Source organism: Leptonotus elevatus, chromosome 2 (assembly GCF_054856555.1).
Source record: "Leptonotus elevatus isolate MCC_2025b chromosome 2, RoL_Lele_1.0, whole genome shotgun sequence".
Lineage (NCBI taxonomy): Eukaryota > Metazoa > Chordata > Actinopteri > Syngnathiformes > Syngnathidae > Leptonotus > Leptonotus elevatus.
The window spans coordinates 8286535-8305365 of record NC_141240.1 but is presented as its reverse complement, the minus strand read 5'-3'; the positions used below and the strand labels follow the sequence as shown (position 1 = coordinate 8305365).

General features: G+C 38.8%; 2 protein-coding genes across 5 annotated transcripts in view; both read right to left on the bottom strand.

Moving 5' to 3' along the window:
- The window catches only part of LOC147178308 (gamma-aminobutyric acid receptor subunit gamma-3-like), a 76996-nt gene extending 64274 nt beyond the window's left edge, over window positions 1-12722 (bottom strand). Inside the window, exons 1-2 of the mRNA XM_086068998.1 lie at window positions 12343-12722; window positions 11960-12114 (exon numbers count right to left, since the gene is read on the bottom strand). Coding sequence (XP_085925124.1) covers window positions 11960-12114; window positions 12343-12398 — 211 coding nt within the window. The 5' untranslated portion in view covers window positions 12399-12722. The remainder of the gene's footprint in view (window positions 1-11959; window positions 12115-12342) is intronic.
- Window positions 12723-14729: 2007 nt separating this feature from the next.
- The window catches only part of LOC147178307 (gamma-aminobutyric acid receptor subunit alpha-5-like), a 34741-nt gene continuing 30639 nt past the window's right edge, over window positions 14730-18831 (bottom strand). For all 4 annotated transcript variants that reach the window (XM_086069000.1, XM_086068999.1, XM_086069002.1 and 1 more), the window contains 3 exons: window positions 18632-18784; window positions 18305-18516; window positions 14730-16712 (listed from right to left, as the gene is read on the bottom strand). In XM_086069000.1, the coding sequence (XP_085925126.1) occupies window positions 16425-16712; window positions 18305-18516; window positions 18632-18784 (653 nt within the window). In that variant the 3' untranslated portion in view covers window positions 14730-16424. The remainder of the gene's footprint in view (window positions 16713-18304; window positions 18517-18631; window positions 18785-18831) is intronic.

The following is an 18831-nucleotide window of genomic DNA, read 5'->3' as shown; positions in this document are numbered from 1 at the left end:
AATCGATTCGAGAACTGCGCGCTGTAATATCGCGATATATAATTTTTTTTACTCATCTAGATGGTGCTTTTTTAAGATAAAGAGTGCCATCTAGATGAGTAAAAAAATATATCACAAGTGCTTCATGAAGCTTCATTTGTCCGTCAGTAGTGTCTAGTGACGAGCTGAAGAACGCCTCAGTTCACCTGTGATAAGATAATGTTTGTATTGCCTTAATAATAAGGAGCTGTGCATCCTAAATGCAATATGTCAATAATATTTTAAATGGGCATATCTTCTATATCAGCTACCGGCCCTATCATGGTGGCCACATGTATGTAGTTTCAAAGCAAGAGAAAGTGAGTTCTCAAAATGAGGAATAGGAGGTGTTTCTTTTTCTTTCTTTTTTTTTACCCAAAAAAGGGGGTAAAGTAGGACCACTGCTGTATAATGTGGAATATAGCAGTAATTCAGTGAGAGCTACGAGGGATGCTCCAACATCCACCCTTGAGTGATTAAATCAAACATGACCTCTAAATTGAGCTTAGAAGTTTTCACAGCGTACGTTTGTTTCCCATCTGGTCAAACACTGAAGCTCTGTCACTTCCTCTGTGCTTTGCCTGACGATGTGGCAGGAACTCTGTTAGCTGCAGTTTTGCACATGCAGGGCTGCTCAATAGAGATAGAAGGCTTAGCGACTTTGACCACAGTCAAGGAGGGAGAGTGCTGAGAGAAAGCCAGTGCGAGGAGATGGAGCTGTCGTCTCTTTTGTCCAATTGCAAGTCACAATTTTTAAGGACATCAGAAATCATTCATGAAGACTAGGTGCTTCCTTTGACTACTTAACAGCCCTTGACTTCAAAAGCTCAAAAACTCTATAATATACATACGTATAATATAATGTCGACTAGTGGTGCAACGAATCGCAAAAGTCACGGTTTGGATCGGATCCTTTTTCGGATCAGCAAAAAAACACACAGTACTTTGTCTTCATTTATTTTGTAAAATGCTTTTCCCCATTAAATAAAAATAATAATAATCAATTCAAAATGTCTTATATAGCCATTTAGGATTTAGTGTCTTCATTTATTTTGTATTTTTTTCCCCCCGTTAGATAAAAAAACAATCAATTCAAAATGTCTAATATAGCTGACTTTAGGTGGAGTGCAATTTGAGGCAGAAACATTGTTATTTTATACATGCTCCATGTGTAAAATAACAAGGTATTAATGGCTTAAAGTTGTGTTCCTAAAATCTTAACGGTTATGACATTTTAAAGTGAATGTTTTTCTTTTTTTCCCAATGGGCAAAAGTGTTTTTGTAAAATAAATGAAGACAAAGTTCTATTTATCTTTATCGTTTGTGGGGTTTTTTTTAATAAAGAAAAGACCTCAAAGTGCAATTGAGGGCGCATTCCCTTCCTTTAAACACGGAGAGTGAATTACAAAGTAGCCTTGGTCCAGAATATTAAAAAAGAAGGTACCAGCTGTCAAATTCCTTTACAACTACCAACCAGGCACTCGTTGGTAACAGCTAGCAGCTAGCCACTTACGTTGGAGACTTCTGCCGTATCATACAATGACAGCGTAATTAATTAGCGGTTTCTTAGCATCCTAAATTAGCAATTGAATATGTGTTTGGGATAGCGTTGTGTTGATGTTGGACACAACTTTAATGTCAATCAAAACTACGATAAAGAAATCCTTAACGTCTAAAAGGGAAGTCAAGCTAGCATCACGCCACGACATGGGCCAACTTCAAAGTAAAAGTCTATTAAGACTATTTGCATTGCCGTCAATGTATTATTTGGCAAACTTTATTTTGAAGTTAGCCTTAGGCGGAGTGTTACGTTGAATATGTTTCAGCTTCCTTGACATGTCTGAATATTGTCCACTGTGAATGCGCACTTTTTTTTTTCACCAACCGAGCCGAAACCCTGGGGCCTGATCCGAACCGACCACGGATCAATGATGATCCGTTGCATCACTAATGTTGACGGAATTTATTGACTGCACTTTATGTATTTGTCAAATATATATTTTTTGAGCCGATAATAATAGCATAGTTTAAAGCAACATTAAGGAACTTTCCGTTTATGTTGATTATGGCGGCGCCATATGGACAAAAGTGGTAATGTTAAGCCTGAAGGAAGACCACATTTCCCATGAGGACAAGCGCATTGTGTGTCGTTTTCAGTTCTTTTGCAGCTTCTGCCAGGAAAGCCGTAATCGTGCGTCGACATTCAAATTGACTATCATCATTTTAAAAAGGATACGTGACGTATGCTATGAAGCAGTCAGCACATTTGTAGTTTTTTGAGTGGCAGTAATCCTACCATCCTCCTCAAAGTTGCTTAATGCCAGTTAAAAAATGATAAAGACCCCCTCAGGCCATGGCAAAGGTACCATTCAACTAGTTTTAAGTCAATGTTTCATTAGAAGAGTTATGAAAATATTTGATTAAGGTTGAAAAGTTCCTTAGTGCTACTTTAAGTAGCTTTAGCAGAATTTTTGTACGTCCCCCAGTGAAAGTGGTACTTTACGTAGACATCTGTTCCCATTGTTTCATATTCTACTTTAACCATCAGAGATTCAATATAAAGATGCATTCAGAACCATGTAGCCTACTCTGTCTCTCTGTCAGTCTCTGTCTGTCTACCCCCCCCCCCCCACCCCCCACCCCCCACCCCCATCTCCACATACATGCATGGCTGCGAGCGAGCGGGTCATGTTAGGATCATGGTCAGAATCCAAAGGAAAAGTGACACAATAGGGACAAAAATCGCAGCCTAATCTGAGGCAAACTGCTTGTTATCGGCTAAGGTGGAGCGCAGTACTCCGCGGTGGTCGACCAGTCAGCCAATTTATATGAAGATTAGGCTCCAGGCTGGCCTCACGGGAGCAAACATGAGAATTCAGAGCTAATAACTCTGCTGTGTCCACTGTCGTTTTGCCTTGACACGCTGGCGCAAAAGAGAACACTTTTATGATGTGAAAAAGTCAGATAAACCACTGAATAACTCAAGAAAATATAGAAAATAGATAGAATTTTTTTTTTAAGTAGTGGCCAGCCAGCAGTCTTGAACAATAAAGGCAGACAAACTAGACAGGTTTGGCAGGAAGGTGAAAATACATTCATACAGTATAGGCTTGAATCAAACACAAAAGAGACTAACAAAATCTTGCTAAACAGCTAGATGGCATACAGTTGCTTTACCTCACAACAACACAAACATATCAACCAAAAGGGCGCAACCTGACCTTTACAAAAGCCTCACTTGCATCTCCATGAGGTTCGTCATAAGAAAAGGTCTTTTCCAAATACGGAACTTTGAGTAATTGGCCTAGATGTGTCGCCGGACGGCTGCTGCATGAGATTGTGCGTCGGCATTAACAATTCATGGGTGACACCGAGGTTTGTCAACTGGATCTCATCAAACATTCATCCCTCATTATGCAAGCGCAGCTTTAGGGAGATACCCCGTCCTCCGAAATGTTTGGCTTGCAGGATAAACCTGGCTGGCGGGCCCGCCCAGCAGGCTACACTATCATGTTCAAGTGTGCTATACTTACAAATTTCCGGTGACTACGTTAAACTTGTATACCAACATTAGGAGTTTGACCGACATTTTCGGTGTTAAGTATTAAAGGATGTCTTAAATCAGAGGCATCTTTTAGAGAGCGACACGCGGGAGGCCTCTGCACTTTTGGAGAGAGCAGTTTCGGTCACCAGCTGTTTTTACCATTTGAAAACAACGTTTTAACATCTCAAAATCAACAATATGGATTTTCCACCCTCTCAATCGCGTGTAAAGATAATTTCTTCATACACAGCGGGGAATTTATAAAGAGAGAGGACGTTATTGAGCGAGCGTAAACAAGTGTGTGTCAAAAATAAACAAGTCACATTCCATTATTTGCAGGTATTTTATATGAAAATCAATTATTCTATAGCAGAGCTCATGAGGTGTTGTGCAGGTCGTGTGAAATGACGACCGAGCGCAGCAGCACATCAATGTTGATGTTCCTCAATGTGAAACGAACATAAAACTGTGCTTTTACTATTTTCTGCACATGGTTACATTATGTTGTCTTTTGAAGACTATTGTTTCAGCTTTTGCAGCAAAATATGTTATTTATTGCTAAAGGTAGAGCCGATGTAAAATGTTTTCTATTTTATTTATTAGTAACAGTGCATTCTAATCAATACAACTGCACTTTCCACATCCTTTTTTGTATTATATTTTTTATGTGCTTAGATCCTCTGAAAAGGAAAGCTGAAAAATGCTTGAACAATGTGGACATTTGCATGAAGAGAGGGCCGATACATTCGACGTGACAAAACTGCACGGAACTCATCGCTGCCTATGATTCGACTTTGGATGAGTCAATAATGCTGAAAGGATACAAGGAACACAGTGTACCGAAAGGCAAACAAATTAAATAAGGTGTCTGTGAAATATGGCTATGATATCTTTGTATATTTAAAAGCCTCTAGGCCAGTGCTTCATAAACTCTTTACCCCCATATACCACCTAAAAAAAAATGATACTATACTATTATAATGCAGTAGTCCGGTAGGCCTAAGTTTTCATCAAACACAAGGCACAAGTTTTATTCCTAAAAAATATATTAAAGCTACTGAACGCAGAAAATGTCATTTTGAATCGCTACTGCCACCTGTGGCCAAAATATAAAACTGCATTGTTCCTTCTTCTCACACACACAATGCCCATATAACGTCACATTCGCAGACAAAGGGTGGGGAACTCAAACCCGAATCCTGTCTGAAAACTATTGGCCAGAGGCTTAGAGGAGTTCCCATTATGAACAGCTAAGGTGTTAATCTACTAATTAAAAAATGTTTCAGTCATAAATGGTCAAATAAAAATTATATTGTGAAGATATTTTTCGGCAAATTGTTAAGTGTAGCTTTAAATATTATTGTAAATCATTGTGACAATATAAACATTAACATTGGAACATGAACATTGTGCTTAAATATAGAAAATAAAAAATAAAAATAAAAACTGTAGTTAGTGATTCAATACAAAATGTATTGCACATGAAGATAACAAAAACATTTTACTTGAATGTTTGAATACAAATATTCAATATTTATAAATAATTAAGAGCACATGTACTGTACTGGATTATAAAAAAAAATAGTTAACATATGCATTTTCTGCACATTTGAACATTTAATTCAGTGATTCTTTGACATACCACTAGAGGGAGCCCACACTCCTCTGGCCACACTCTAAGAGCGACTGCTCGACAGGAGGAAGTAATATGCATTTAAAATTGTGTGCTATGTTTTATAGGTTTACATTATACATTTATGTTCAATTTCATTTCATACATGTGCTTCAGCAAATGTTCAAGAACGAGAGGCACGATGAGTGGGAATGGCGCATTATTTGTTGCCCTTCATTCATCATTTAATTGACTTGTTATGCTTGTATGGTACCTAATCATATTAAGAAAGGAATAAATATACAAAACAGTCTCTGTAGAGAAATAATGTTGTTTGATGTCATCAACAAAATGATTTTTTAGGTTGTAAGCAAACTTGAATATGTTTCTTCCAGGTGTCATATGGCCACATGTCACATACTTATCAGACACATCGAGCTGTTGACAACAGTATATTGAGGGCAAATTTGCACACGTCTCCTCAGAAGAGTGAAAGCTGTTTTAGCCTTCTATATACCTTTTTCCATTGTCACTTCCTGCAGGTATAATGGTCAGGAGTCAATAATAGAGTCTCGTCTATCGTCTGTCTGGAGTCAAAGTACAAGACATGTTTATGTCGGATATCTATGATGGCAGCTTACAACCAAGTTTCCCTCATTGCTAATCAAAGTGAGAGCGTTTGTTTCTAATTATTGTTCGGTCTTTGCTTGAATGTCTCGCCTGCAAAACCAAGGTCTTCATCAGCATGCACAAATGGAGATGTGTGTCAGGATTGAGGTGAAAAGCAGAGTCCCACTGGGTTGCAGTAAACAAAACAGCATCAAAAACCACCATGGTGTTTACCCCAAAATGCGGAGTGGAGCAATTCCCCAGCGATGTCCACACATCTGCGTATTATTACAGTTGGGAGGGGTAAGAAAAGAAATGCTGGCCCAAATAGAAATAAACAGATTCTACTGGCTCAATTCATGAAAATACACTATACACACTGTGATAAAGTATTTGCCTTATTCTCACATTCTTACTTTCTTAATAGTTCCCTCCTCACTTTATTGTTAAATATCGTGTCAGACAATGAAAAGCAAGTAAAATGCCATATTTAAAATTGTGATTTTATTTATGAAGAAGAAGAATTTTCAAAGCTACCTGGCACTCAAAAGTACTTTCCCCGTAAACCTAATAAGTGGTTGGGCCACCCTCAGCAGCAACAACTGAAATCGATCCCTGACTTTCATGTCTTTCTCAGTGGAGATATTTTGGTCCACTCTTCTTTGTAGAATAGTTTCATTTAGCAAACCTAGAGGGTTTTTGAAGGTGATGTCACAGCATTTCAATCGGTTTGAAGTCAGGACTTTGACTAAGCCAATCCAAAACCTTTATTTCGTTTTTGTTTAAGCCATTCAGAAATTGACTTGCTGGCTTCTTTGTTTTGGATTGTTGTCCTGATGCAGTAATCAAGTGCGCTTCAGCTTGAGGTTACAAAATGACAGCTCAACAATCTCCACCAGAATTGACTGGTAAAAAAAGGAGCAGAATTCATGGTTCCATCAATCACAGCAACAAAGATGTCCAGGTCCTGATTTTGCAAAATATCCCCAGACCATCACATCACCACCATGTTTGACTGTTGGTTTGATGCACTTTTCCTGAATAACGAGACACACACATTCCAAAAAGTCCAGTTTACAGCTTGTCAGAATATTCCCCCAAAACATTCTTGGGAATCATTCACATTTTTTTGTTAGCGGTTATTTTTGGTCTGGCGCTGGTTTTTGCCTTGGAACTCTGACATGGATGTCATTTTCGCCCAGTCTCTTATTGTTGAGTCACTCATATTATCCATGTTTACATGGACACATTTAATCGGAAAAAAAGCTGTATGTGATTAACTCATTCACTGCCATTGATGGCTATAAACGTCAAAAATTCATTTTAACTATTTCTATTAATTTAACATTTTTTTCCACTTTTGTTGAAAATCTAGATTTTTTTTATTGTACATTTAGTTTTGTACATACAATTTGTGATTTAATCGCGAGTTAACTAGTGATGTCATGCAATTAATTACGATTAAAAACTAATCCTGACGCCCCGAATTGTTAATATTTTCTTTCTTCCTTTTTCTTTGTATTCAATCGCTGCCGTTGAAGGCTATAAACGTCAATTAGGCAATTAGTTAAAACATTTTTTAATTTGTTTTCCACTTTTGTTAACAAGAGTATGAAAACCTAGTGTTTTTTTATGTTTAATTAGAACATATAGAATTTGTGATTAATTGTGAGTTAACTAGTGAAGTCATGTGATTAATTACAATTTAAAAAAATGTATCGGCTCTTGCCCCTAATTTTTAATAATCTTATTTTTTTATGAATTTATGGCAGTGAATGAGTTTAAAATTATTCACGTTAACACAGCTTTTGGACTATTCGGATCAAAGGTTGCTTCCAATGGACGCGGGGTGGGTTATGCAGATTCTTATTCCAATCAACACAAATGAAAACAGTTCAATAGAGATCCGGACGTCACGTGACTATTTCTCTGAACACGCCCCCCTGCGGCAGGAAAGCAGCGGCGCAGCAATAACGGACTACACCGGCGAGGAGAGCTAAAGCTAGCCTGCCTATCCGTCAACTTTCCGCCCAAAAACGTTAGCAACTTAGCAGCTGCTAATGTGGCTGCGGCCACCGTCATTTATGCCGTAAAAAGTCTTCTTTATGGTGTTGGTCATTATTAAATTCAACTGTGTAATATCTATTAAACCATAGTAGCACAAACACACGAAACAGATTATTTCCCCGACATTTTGCGTGTGGTAACAGTTAGCATCTGCTGATTTAGCCACCATGTACAAAGTGCAACATTGACTACGCATTGGTTCCTCTTTTGGTAGCCTGGAGCATACTCAATCCTTTCTTTTTCTTTTTTTTTTGCCTCTTCTCATTGTGGCAGCTGGTCCACAACAGCTTTTAAACATTGTTAAAGTGTGGCGTTTGCCGTTTATTCAAAGTGGCAGACGCGTTTTCTATGCTGCCAAAATGTCTTCTCTAACGCCCATTTTGGGACGCGTGACGTCAACGTCAGGATCTCTATCGGAATGACGTCGTGGTTTACGCGCAGTAAAATGGGTCTTGCTAAGAGCTTTTTCTGCGAGGGGAGGACTTGGAACTTTTGTATTAAGATATTTTCAATAAAGTGTTAAAACTATCACGACTACTGTGCTAAATTATGACAAATTAACTCCATCTTGATAAATCACGTGATCGATGTCCGTGCATCCCACGGCTGTAACATAGCTGATCTGTTTGACGGAGCTTAACTTATCTTTATCTGATGTTTACTTTATTTGTTTGCTTAAACATTTAAAGGTGCATTGTGGAGTTTGCCACTGATCACATTTTTCTTGCACCAGAGTCTGAGTCCAAGACACTTGATTTTAAGGATTTGCCAATTCAGAGTCCAAATCCGATACCCTGCATGGTCTGCACTTTCCACATACGGCAGACATTATCATTGCTACGAAATGCTAGCTTCATGTTAGCTTCCTGTGACAACTACCAGAACGTTCCCCTACTGGCTGTGTTTACTTGCGCTATTTCTGTCTGTGCTGTGATGTTGTGTAGTATAAAACGCATATATCTGTATACCTCTGGATTATTTTGTTGCTTTGTAACCATTAAAAACAGTAAACCCCGATTCAGATTAGCTGAAAATGACGAGATCATGCAGGCCCGGTTTAACATCAGCGGATACATTTCAAGTTCTGGAATCCACGCATGTAATGTCTCATTTATGAAAATATATATTTGGTCTGCCCATGTACTGTATTGTAAGTGTGCTTCACTCACAAATGTCAACAATCAAAGCATAACACAAGCAGGGGTATGACTGAAGAACAGCACAAAGGTGTGCCATTTTAAGCATCTGTGTCACGTGCAACAGGCGCCCCCACACTTAACCCGGGGGAACTGACTTCAGTGTTGTCACCCCTCACAATCATGCCTTCACGCCTCAGAAAAGACACCGAGGAACTATTTCTATGATTAGCGACCATATTTCCCACCTCTGGAAAAAAAAAGAGCCTCCGAGGAGTTTTTTTTATGCAGGTGCAATCAAAGGGAAATTTTGACTCCAGCTGGTCGTAGATGTACTTTAACTGTAGAAAACAGTCAACCGTTATCTATGTGAGCAGTGTGACATCATAGCAACAAAAACGAGTGGAAACGTACTGATAAATTCCACAGGAATAATGTGATGTGCGTTAACATAATCCGTAACCAAGAAAAGCAAAAGTGCATAAATTCCTCACTGTTGTAATTTTGTCTATTATTTAATAGCCCATATGTTTTTTCCAATCCCCGTCGAGTTGATGCACGAAAGATTGTCTGTTGAACAACGAGAGCTTTGATCCCCGCTGGTGTCATTGTTGAAATGATGATGTTTGTTCACCCTACCCGTCCCATGGTTCCATTTTCTATAGTGATTGCCCTCCTTAGGGTCGCACTTTGGCCTGGTTGTCACTTGCCAGCCTCTTGCAGGGCAATGGACTCGTCAAAACACATCCAAGTTAGCAAGTGTAACACAGGGTTGCTTGTGTCACTGCACATACTGTACTCTGCATACACACATATTACAAAGACCACCCTGAAAATGAGGAAGAAAAAAACACAAGGCCGGTGGTATCAACCTCAAAAACCTCATTAAGGACAAAAGGGATTACACTGGCCAAGGAAGAGCACACACTGTGGAACAGTCTAAAATGCTTAAAAAGCTTAACATTGCTAAATGTCCAAAAACCGTCAATCAATCAATTAATCAATCAATCGTCACCAACATTGAAAATATTTGAACGACTGCCTCAATATTTTAGATTTTATGGATATTAATCCTTTCCCTCTCCATTGATGATCACTATTGAGAAAAGCTTAACATTGCTTCACATCAGAATCACATCGTCACCAAAAGTAATAACAACATTAATGCCCACTTAAACCTCTGAAATTATTAGAATCGCTTCAATAGTTTTTTAGATTAGATTTCATAGACGTTAAGTGTTTTACAGATAAAGCGAAATTAAGATGACCCCCAATAGAGAGGAAGACATTAACTCTTTCATGACATGTGATTTATCGATACGTCATAAGCTTCTTCTTTTTTTTACGCACGAGAGTGCAGGAGGGTCTGGCTGAAGGACTAGGCTTGACTGCAATGTTATTTAAAAGAAATGGCCAGCAGGTGGCAGCAAGTATAAGATCAGCCAGTATCACGCAAGGATCTTGTTGCAGAAGAAGAGAAGCAGGAAGTGTAGATTGGGACTGGGCTTGTCGTCTGTCACCTCGAGAGAATATGCGATCGGCAGAACAAAACAGTTCATCCTCATCGGCGGCGATCGAGTTGCTGCACGTCAAGAAATGACGCTTCGTTCGTCGAGCAAACGCAACGTGCACCCGTCGAGCCAATAGCCAATAGCCTTCAGACTGGATTCGGGTTTGAATTTCCCACCCTCTGTCTGTGGATGTGACGTCGTGTGCATATTCATGAGGACGGGAGTGTGCAGTTTCATTTCTTGGCCACAGGTGGCAGTAGCGACTAGAAATTACATTTTCTGCTTTAATGTACATCCATCCTTCCAAGACATTGGTGCACTCATCCTAATATTTGCATTGGTTGTAGTTGACATAAGTAGAGTGTCCACATACATTTTGGGGAAAGATTGATGTTAAGCTTTTTGTATGGAGAGGCAAACAAATAGAACCACAAAGTCCAAAATATTGGTGCAACCATGTGTATATTATTTATAATATTTCCATGAAGAGATATGTATTTTAGTGATGTTTGGTCATGGTTGTTGGACATTACGTGATGTTAAGTTTTTTTTTTTCTCTATGGCCTACGGGGAGTAAAAATGTCTATAAAATCCAAAATATTAGTGCTATCATCCTTATATTTTCCGAGGTTGAAGTGGGCATGAGCACATATATGCACATGGATTTTGGTGATGATTGATCATGGTTTTCAGACATTAAGCAGTGTTATGCTTTTTTTTTTGTCATTAAGCATTTAAATGCAGTCTGTCCCCACTCTGTTGTCAACTTAATTAATCAGCAGTGTTACCTGCACAGAAGATAGACTTGTATCCACATATTAAATCATTCACTGCCATTGACAGCTATAGACGTCAACAATTAATTTGAACTATTTCTATTAGTTTAACATTTTTTTCCTCTTTTGTTAACAAGAGTATGAAACTCTAGAAAAAAAGTATTGTACATTTAGAACAGATATAACATCTGTGATTAATCAGGAGTTAACTAGTGAAGTCATGCGAGTAAAAATTGTAATCACCTGACGCCATTCATTTTTATTTTTATTTTTATTTTTTAATGAAGGACTACTGAAATCAGTTAATTACAGTTAATATGATGAAATCAGAGGATTTGGACAATAACAAAAAAAAGCTCCAAATGATTACTTAAGTTGATTATTAAAAATAAAAAAAGATTATAAAAAAAATTAGGGGTGTCAGGCAATGACATTTTCTAATTATTCGCATGACTTCATTAGTTAACTCACAATTAATCAGAAGTTTTATATCTGTTCTAAATGTACAATAAAAAAAATCGAGGTTTTCATACTCTTGTTAACAGGTGGAAAAAAAATGTTAAAACTAATAAAAATAGTTCAAATGAATGTTTTACGTCTATTGCCGTCAATGGCAGTTAATGAGTTAAATGAGATAGAATGCGGACCCCCAACTGGTATGGACCTTTGGAACTTAAATGTCTTACCTCCAATGTCCGGCCGAAGTGTTCTGTCATATTCCTTGAGTAGATTGTTGAGAATCTGCGTGGCATCCTCCTGGTGCGACCTGGGCACCAGCATTTGATTGACAGTGGCATCGTGAAGATCTTCATCGTCGTCACCGTATGGCAACAGATTTGGACTGGAACACAACACCGACAGACTGTAAACACAATTGGCCAAGTGCTGCTTACGTCCCTTCTTTAGCACCTTGTTAATGACGTTGTTTTTGGTTTGTTAGGGGCTGTGCATTTGTGCGAGGAAGGAAATGCATACATTCATTCCAATTCGTATGAATCAACTTTTTTTTTTCTCCAAGGTGTGCAGAAGCGTCGCGCAGGTGTTAAAAGGCGATAAGAATCCGACTCACCGAGCACCGTGGATCAAAAGAAGTAACAAAAGGATGACCCCCAACTTGGTTGTCATTTTCACCACGCGAAAACAAGTCCAGTTTTGCGTTTGTCTCCCGCTGAATGGAGATCCCCACCGGTGCGCCACTCATAGGAGCAAAAAGTAGTCATCAATCTGAGCGCTCAACTTCCTCATCCGCCCACGCACTTTCCTCCGCTCGTCGTGAGCGCCCGACCACAGCTGGGCTCGCGGTCCTTTCCTGCCAAGGGGGGCGCGGTGCGTTTGTGTGTGGGAGGGAGCTCGGGGGCGACGGGGGGCTCGATCTTCTCCTCAGACAATCGATCGACGATCAGTCAAGCGGGGTGGGGCGGGGTGTGAGGTGCTTGGGAGGGGGTTCAGATGTACTTGCTCCAGCTGCACACACACACACACACACACCCTGTCTGTAAAGGAGACGAGCATCATGCGTGACTCATACATACAGCACACACACTAACACGCGCGCGCATACACGCACAACTTCAATTTCAACAGCATGTTCCCGCACTTAATGTCTGGAATGCCTCCCCTCACACAAACGCAATTAGCAATCAGCTAAAGGGCATGTTATATTAAGTAGACCTGAATTCCTTTTCCGCATACAATGCGAACACTGCTTGTCTTTTGGATGATGATAGTGATGATTATGATTATCCTCTGAAGTCATATTAGCGTCATTTTTTAAGCCACTTAGCAACACTAACTACTGCATGTGTTCAACACAAGCCTGCTGCCAGTTTAGAGGCTTCACTGCCCTCTAGAGGACAAACATGTCATTTGAAAAAAATAAACCTCAAAACAGCTCAATTACACTTCCATGCAAAACAGATGTTACTTGTACTCACCTCTCGATTTTTAGAAAAGGAACACAACTGTGAAGAAAAGCACGCCAAACACATTAAAGGAGATAGATTTAATAACACGTGTAGTTAAACAGCAGGCTTCTTCTTTCCTTCAGAAATGAGCAGAAGATGAAACGTTAGATCCCGACCGTGCATTTAAATATATCTTGAATGTCACTTTTAATCAGTGCAGTGTTGTTCAACAACTATACTGATGAAGATAATGATATTTTTGGATAACAACCGTCGCTGTTGTGCAGGGAAGATGATGTTAAAATAAAATTACATTATCTCATTAATAATGTTGAAGATAGCAAATATTGATTTTAAAGAAGTTAATGAAAAAAGTGGGGATGCGACAGACACGTTTCAAATTCAAACATACAAAGCTGTGCTATGATATGCGTAAAACATTCCCTGAATTCATGTTTACAGCATTTTTATTCATAATTTTATTTCATTTAAATTCATAAAATAAGTACAACACATGATTTTTTTTTGCCAACAACAAAAGATTTGCTGCAAAGCTTAAGAAAGTCTTGAATGATGTTTTACATGAAGAGGAGCTCATGTAATGGTTAGGGTTGCTATGGCAGCACTGTACCATTGTCCTTCGCCGGCCAATAGATTTGTAAGGACACACAGCTGTATGAACACGAGTAAATAAACCCAATGTACACCTTCCCATACACTTTCTTGTATCCACTTACCAAAACAAATTCTTATCCAACACATTTTTGGCACTAAACCGCAGTGTTGCTAGAGTTTCTTTGAAAAAGTAAACTAGTTACTTTAATGATTATTTTATATTAAAAATAACTTACAGTACATATATAGCCTTTGCCTTATGAGGACTATTGATTGTGGGGAGCTGATCATCTTGCTTCTCTTATGGTGTTTTATTCTTTTACCTTTGTTTAATTTCCATTTCTTCTTATTTTACTAGCAAAAAAAAAAGGGGGGGGGGGATTGTTTGTATTGCTATTCAAATAACCACAATTTTTTTGGTGTATTCAATTTACGCATTCTTTTTCTACAAAGTTCTACTAGCCCCCAAAAGAGTTATTAGCACAAACATAGACAGAAAGACATCAAACTCAAGTTTTTTTGTGACAAAGCAAAGAGTTAACAAATATATTTACACGATTCTCTTACAAGATAAATTGTAAAACACAACCCTACCAGCAATTTTTCTTCTCTCCTGCCTTGTGATCTTTAAAAGGAACCCCGACTTTCATGACAAGTTTGCTCTATATTATTTATTTGGTTGTTACTAACATAACTTTGAGATTCATTGTTCACTTTATTTGGACGTACGCTGCCATTGTTATTTAAATTTAGTGACGTAGAATGGCGGCTGGCTCTCTGCCGAGCAATGTGAAACGCCTATTAACTCATTCACTGCCATTGACGGCTATAGACGTCAAAAATTCATTTGAACTATTTCTATTAGTTTCACATTTTTCCCACTTTTGTTAACAAGAGTATGAAAACCTAGTGTGTTTTTTTTATATTGTATTAGAACAGATATAAAATTTGTGATTAATCGTGAGTTAACTAGTAAAGACATGCGATTAATTCCAATTAAAAATAGTACTCGCCTGACGCCCCTAATTTTTAATCATCTTTTCTTAAAAAAAGAAAAAGAAAAGAAAAGATTATTAAAAAAATAATCATAATTATTCGGATGACTTCACTAGTTAACTCACGATTAATCACAAATGTTATATCTGTTCTAAATGTAAAAAAAAAATCAAGGTTTTCATACTCTTGTTAACAAAAGTGGAAAAAAAGTGAAACTAATAGAAATAGTTCAAATGAATTTTTGACGTCTATAGCTGCCAATGGCAGTGAATGAGTTAAGAAAGCAAAGAAACTCCTCCCCCACGTCGTGCTCTCATCATTCACCAGACACGTTCAAGAGTTTTGATCGTCCCTTTAGGAACGCTACGAAGGCTTACCTTGTTCTCTTCATAGGCGTTTCACATTGCTCGGCGGAGAGCCAGCCGCCATTTTACGTCACTACGCACTGAATGTGTTGCGACATAAATAACAATGGCGACGTACGTTCAAAAAACATTTCTACAAAATGTATTAAACTGGAAATTATAAAAAAAAAAAAAAAAATGAATCCAATAGTTATGTTAGTAACAACCACAGAAATAATATAGAGCAAACTTGTCATGACAGTCGGGGTTCCTTTTAAAAACAAGTGATGAGCTCTAGCTGTGCCTCTTTTCGGTGTTTGTTGAATGACTTTCTTATTTCTACGTTAGCTGATTTACATCAACCGAAAAGAGGAAGCTGTTGCACAAAATGAAGCTTGTTGAGAATGCCGGACTTACAAGTACATAGGGCTCAGCATTCTGTGCTCGTAATACATACTGTAAGGTCTCTGTATAGCATTGCTGGGTGAAACTGGTTGGGATCGCTCATCTGTGAATTCACTTTCACTTGCTACTTTGGCTAACCGGGCTCAAATTTAATTGAGCACACACGTGGGAAATTTGTGCAAAACGCTTCATCCACAACTGACCAGTCATCCAGTGAAAGTGGGCCAAATATCTTTTTATTTAATATTCCTGTTAGCGTACCCTAAATGAAGTCTTTCTAAAGTTTTACGGGTGAAAAGTCTTTTATTTCCCAAGTTGATGATTTGTTGTGTCCGTGTCACCCCAAAGCAACCAGATCTTTCATGGAAGGCTTAAGTGCACACGCACGAATGTGCCCAATGCAATAGCAAAAAAGTTCACATTAAAAGCAGATGCAATTGACACGAAAGCAAATGATCAGTGCTTAAGTTCCAAGGGATTGTAGCAAAAATGCAATTTTGTACGGCAGTTTCCCAGTAGTACATGTATGCACAGAGCATCTCCAAAGCAACAATGATGCTCAGTTGCAAAAACCTCAAATGAATATGGAAAACGTAGTCAAATAAGCACAATAACCTCTACTCCTGTGCTTTAAGCTGTGATTGGCTTATACATTGTGTTTTGGAGTGAAGCATGCGAACGGCAGCAGGATGGATGAACAAGAAGAATAGCACCGTGCAAGGTTTACGGTGCCGTCAAGCAGCACTTTAGGCCATCAGAACAGGATTAGATCTAGCAGCCTTCAAGAGTACTTGAAATGTCGCTTTTCAAGCTGGTCTGTGACTTACTTTTCCCTTTAAGTTAAACTTCAGTCCCCAAAAAATGAAAAAAAAAAATCCAAAATAAGACTAGGGCGCAGCAACAACTCCCTTAATCACCGGTTCCCTGTTCAGGTATGTGGCCCAGTAGACAAGGTTGAAGGTTCCAAAAAGAACAGGAAACACTATCCGGGCCATTTTATCGATCTTGCTGACACTGTTGTAGGTCTTCTTGGGGTCCGCCATCTTGACCTCAGAGGCTCGCAGCTGCATGGATGTCGTGTTGGAGATGGTGGAGATTGTGAGGTTGGGCGTGTAGTTGACGGCTGCTGAGCAAACGTTGTTGGATTTTTTGGACAGCACCACGGGGTCTCGTTTCTGCAGCGTGACATAGAACAAAAGCTTTAGAATGCGCTAAACACAAGACACTGATTGTCCCACTGGACAAGCAAACGACGTCAAATATGGGGTGTTGAGTTTGATCGACAGTCCTTACAAGGGGTCCTTATCCGCTCTACTTTAGTGCAGATGCACACATGCATGGTAAGCATATGTATGTAAGTATAAATAGCTGGTAAAATGAAAAGATAGCAGTTTTCATCAAATTTGGGAAGTCAGTATTCTTCCTAAAAGCAACAAAAATAAGATCACTTTCAGTTGGATTTTTTTTTCATGAATTTGTTTCACGTTTTTCCTATTAATAGGATCCCAAACATCTTTTTTTTTTGTCTAAATAAAAGTTGTTTCTGAAAATGCCAGGCAGTAGACATCTTCCAAATGTAACATGTATACAATGACAGCTCATAAAGGCAAAGCTAATATTGCAACTAATATATAGTCATAATATTTGCAGAGCACCACTGAAGATTAAAAAACAAAAATCAATTCTGTGCAATAGCTGGTGCTCTTCAAAGGGCGCAAACAATTGGAAAAGATATGTCAGGTTGTGAGAAAAAAGTTTGGAAGGTACAGAAATAATGGTGCTTAACTCATTCATTCCCAGCCATTTTTACTGAAGAAACCCCCTTCGCTCCCTGCTGTTTTACTGGATTTTGACTGATTTTGCAAGGCCAGTAGAATATTGTGTTCTATTGCTATAAAAACACGGAACCTACCAAAATAAAGATTAGAGTCTCTTCTTTCATCAGGAAAAAAAAAGAAGTATATTTGTATCTCTTTCCGTTATGCAGCAATCAGCATTAGAATAAGTTTCATCAATATTCACATTCCTGTTGAAAACACTGTCAAAAAGAGTTTGTTTCAAAATGACCCTGGCTGATCTCTTATTCTCTGATGCCACCTGCTGGCCATTGTTTGTCATAACCATCATTGCTTTAAGGCCACCTCTTCATGTCAGAAGCTGCATCAAAGCCATTTTTATGCTCTTGAGTGATGGACAAAGTATTAAAAAAACATACTTAGACGTTTTTGGGCTTGAATGACAATAATAAAGCACTTGTTCTTTTGAATTATGGCCAGCATTACGCACCAATAAAAATTAAAGGGGAAGTCAAACCAAAAGTGTTCCTTACAATATGTTCTGCAACCACACTAGTCTAAACATGGTATTCTAATTAATATTGCATTTGTGGAATATGAATTAAGCAGCAAAATCTACCCGTTTTTATCCATCTCAGGGCGGGCGGCCATTTTGCCACTTGCTGTCGACTGAAAACGAGATTGTAGTTGCTCAGGTAACAACCAATCACGGCTCCGCTTGCCAAACGTGACATGACCAAGCCCAGAAAACAGGTGAGCTGTGAGTGGTCTTTACCTGAGCCCTGAGCAACTAGATACCATTTTAGCAAAATGGCCGCCCCCCAAGATGGATAATAATGGGTGTATTTTGCTGCTTAATTCATATTGCACAAATGCAATATTAATGAGAATGCTGTGAAGAATGTGAGAATGCTAAAGAAAATCTTTAGGCTGACTTGGCCTCTAAGACACTGCATGTGCCATGACTGTACCTTTGGATGCTGTGCTTCCAGAGCTTTCTTTCCATCCCATGCCCAACTTCTCTTGGTGAAGTAGTTCACTGTGGCAAATTCGATGAGGGCCGAGAAGACAAAAGCGTAACAGACGGCAATGAACCAATCCATTGCTGTAGCGTACGCCACTTTAGGGAGGGAGTTTCTGGCGCTGATGCTGAGGGTGGTCATTGTCAGCACTGTGGTCACCCCTGCAAACAAAGGTGACATGTTGAAATTGTGATGTTGCAAGCTGCCCGGAATGGAGGCTTTAATAAATCTCAACCGTCTTTATTAGTCTCTCTGGTGTGAGTGGGCTTCACTTACCAAAAACCGTCCGTGCAGGAACAGATTCTCTATTTAGCCAAAATGACACCTGAGACAGGATTACAGTCATGAAACAGGGCATATACGTCTGGATGACAAAATATCCAATCTTCCTTTTCAGGTAGAAGTGAGCCATCATCACTGTATACTGACCTGTGGGGAAACAGACAATAAAAACAACAACATAAGAACACAGAAAG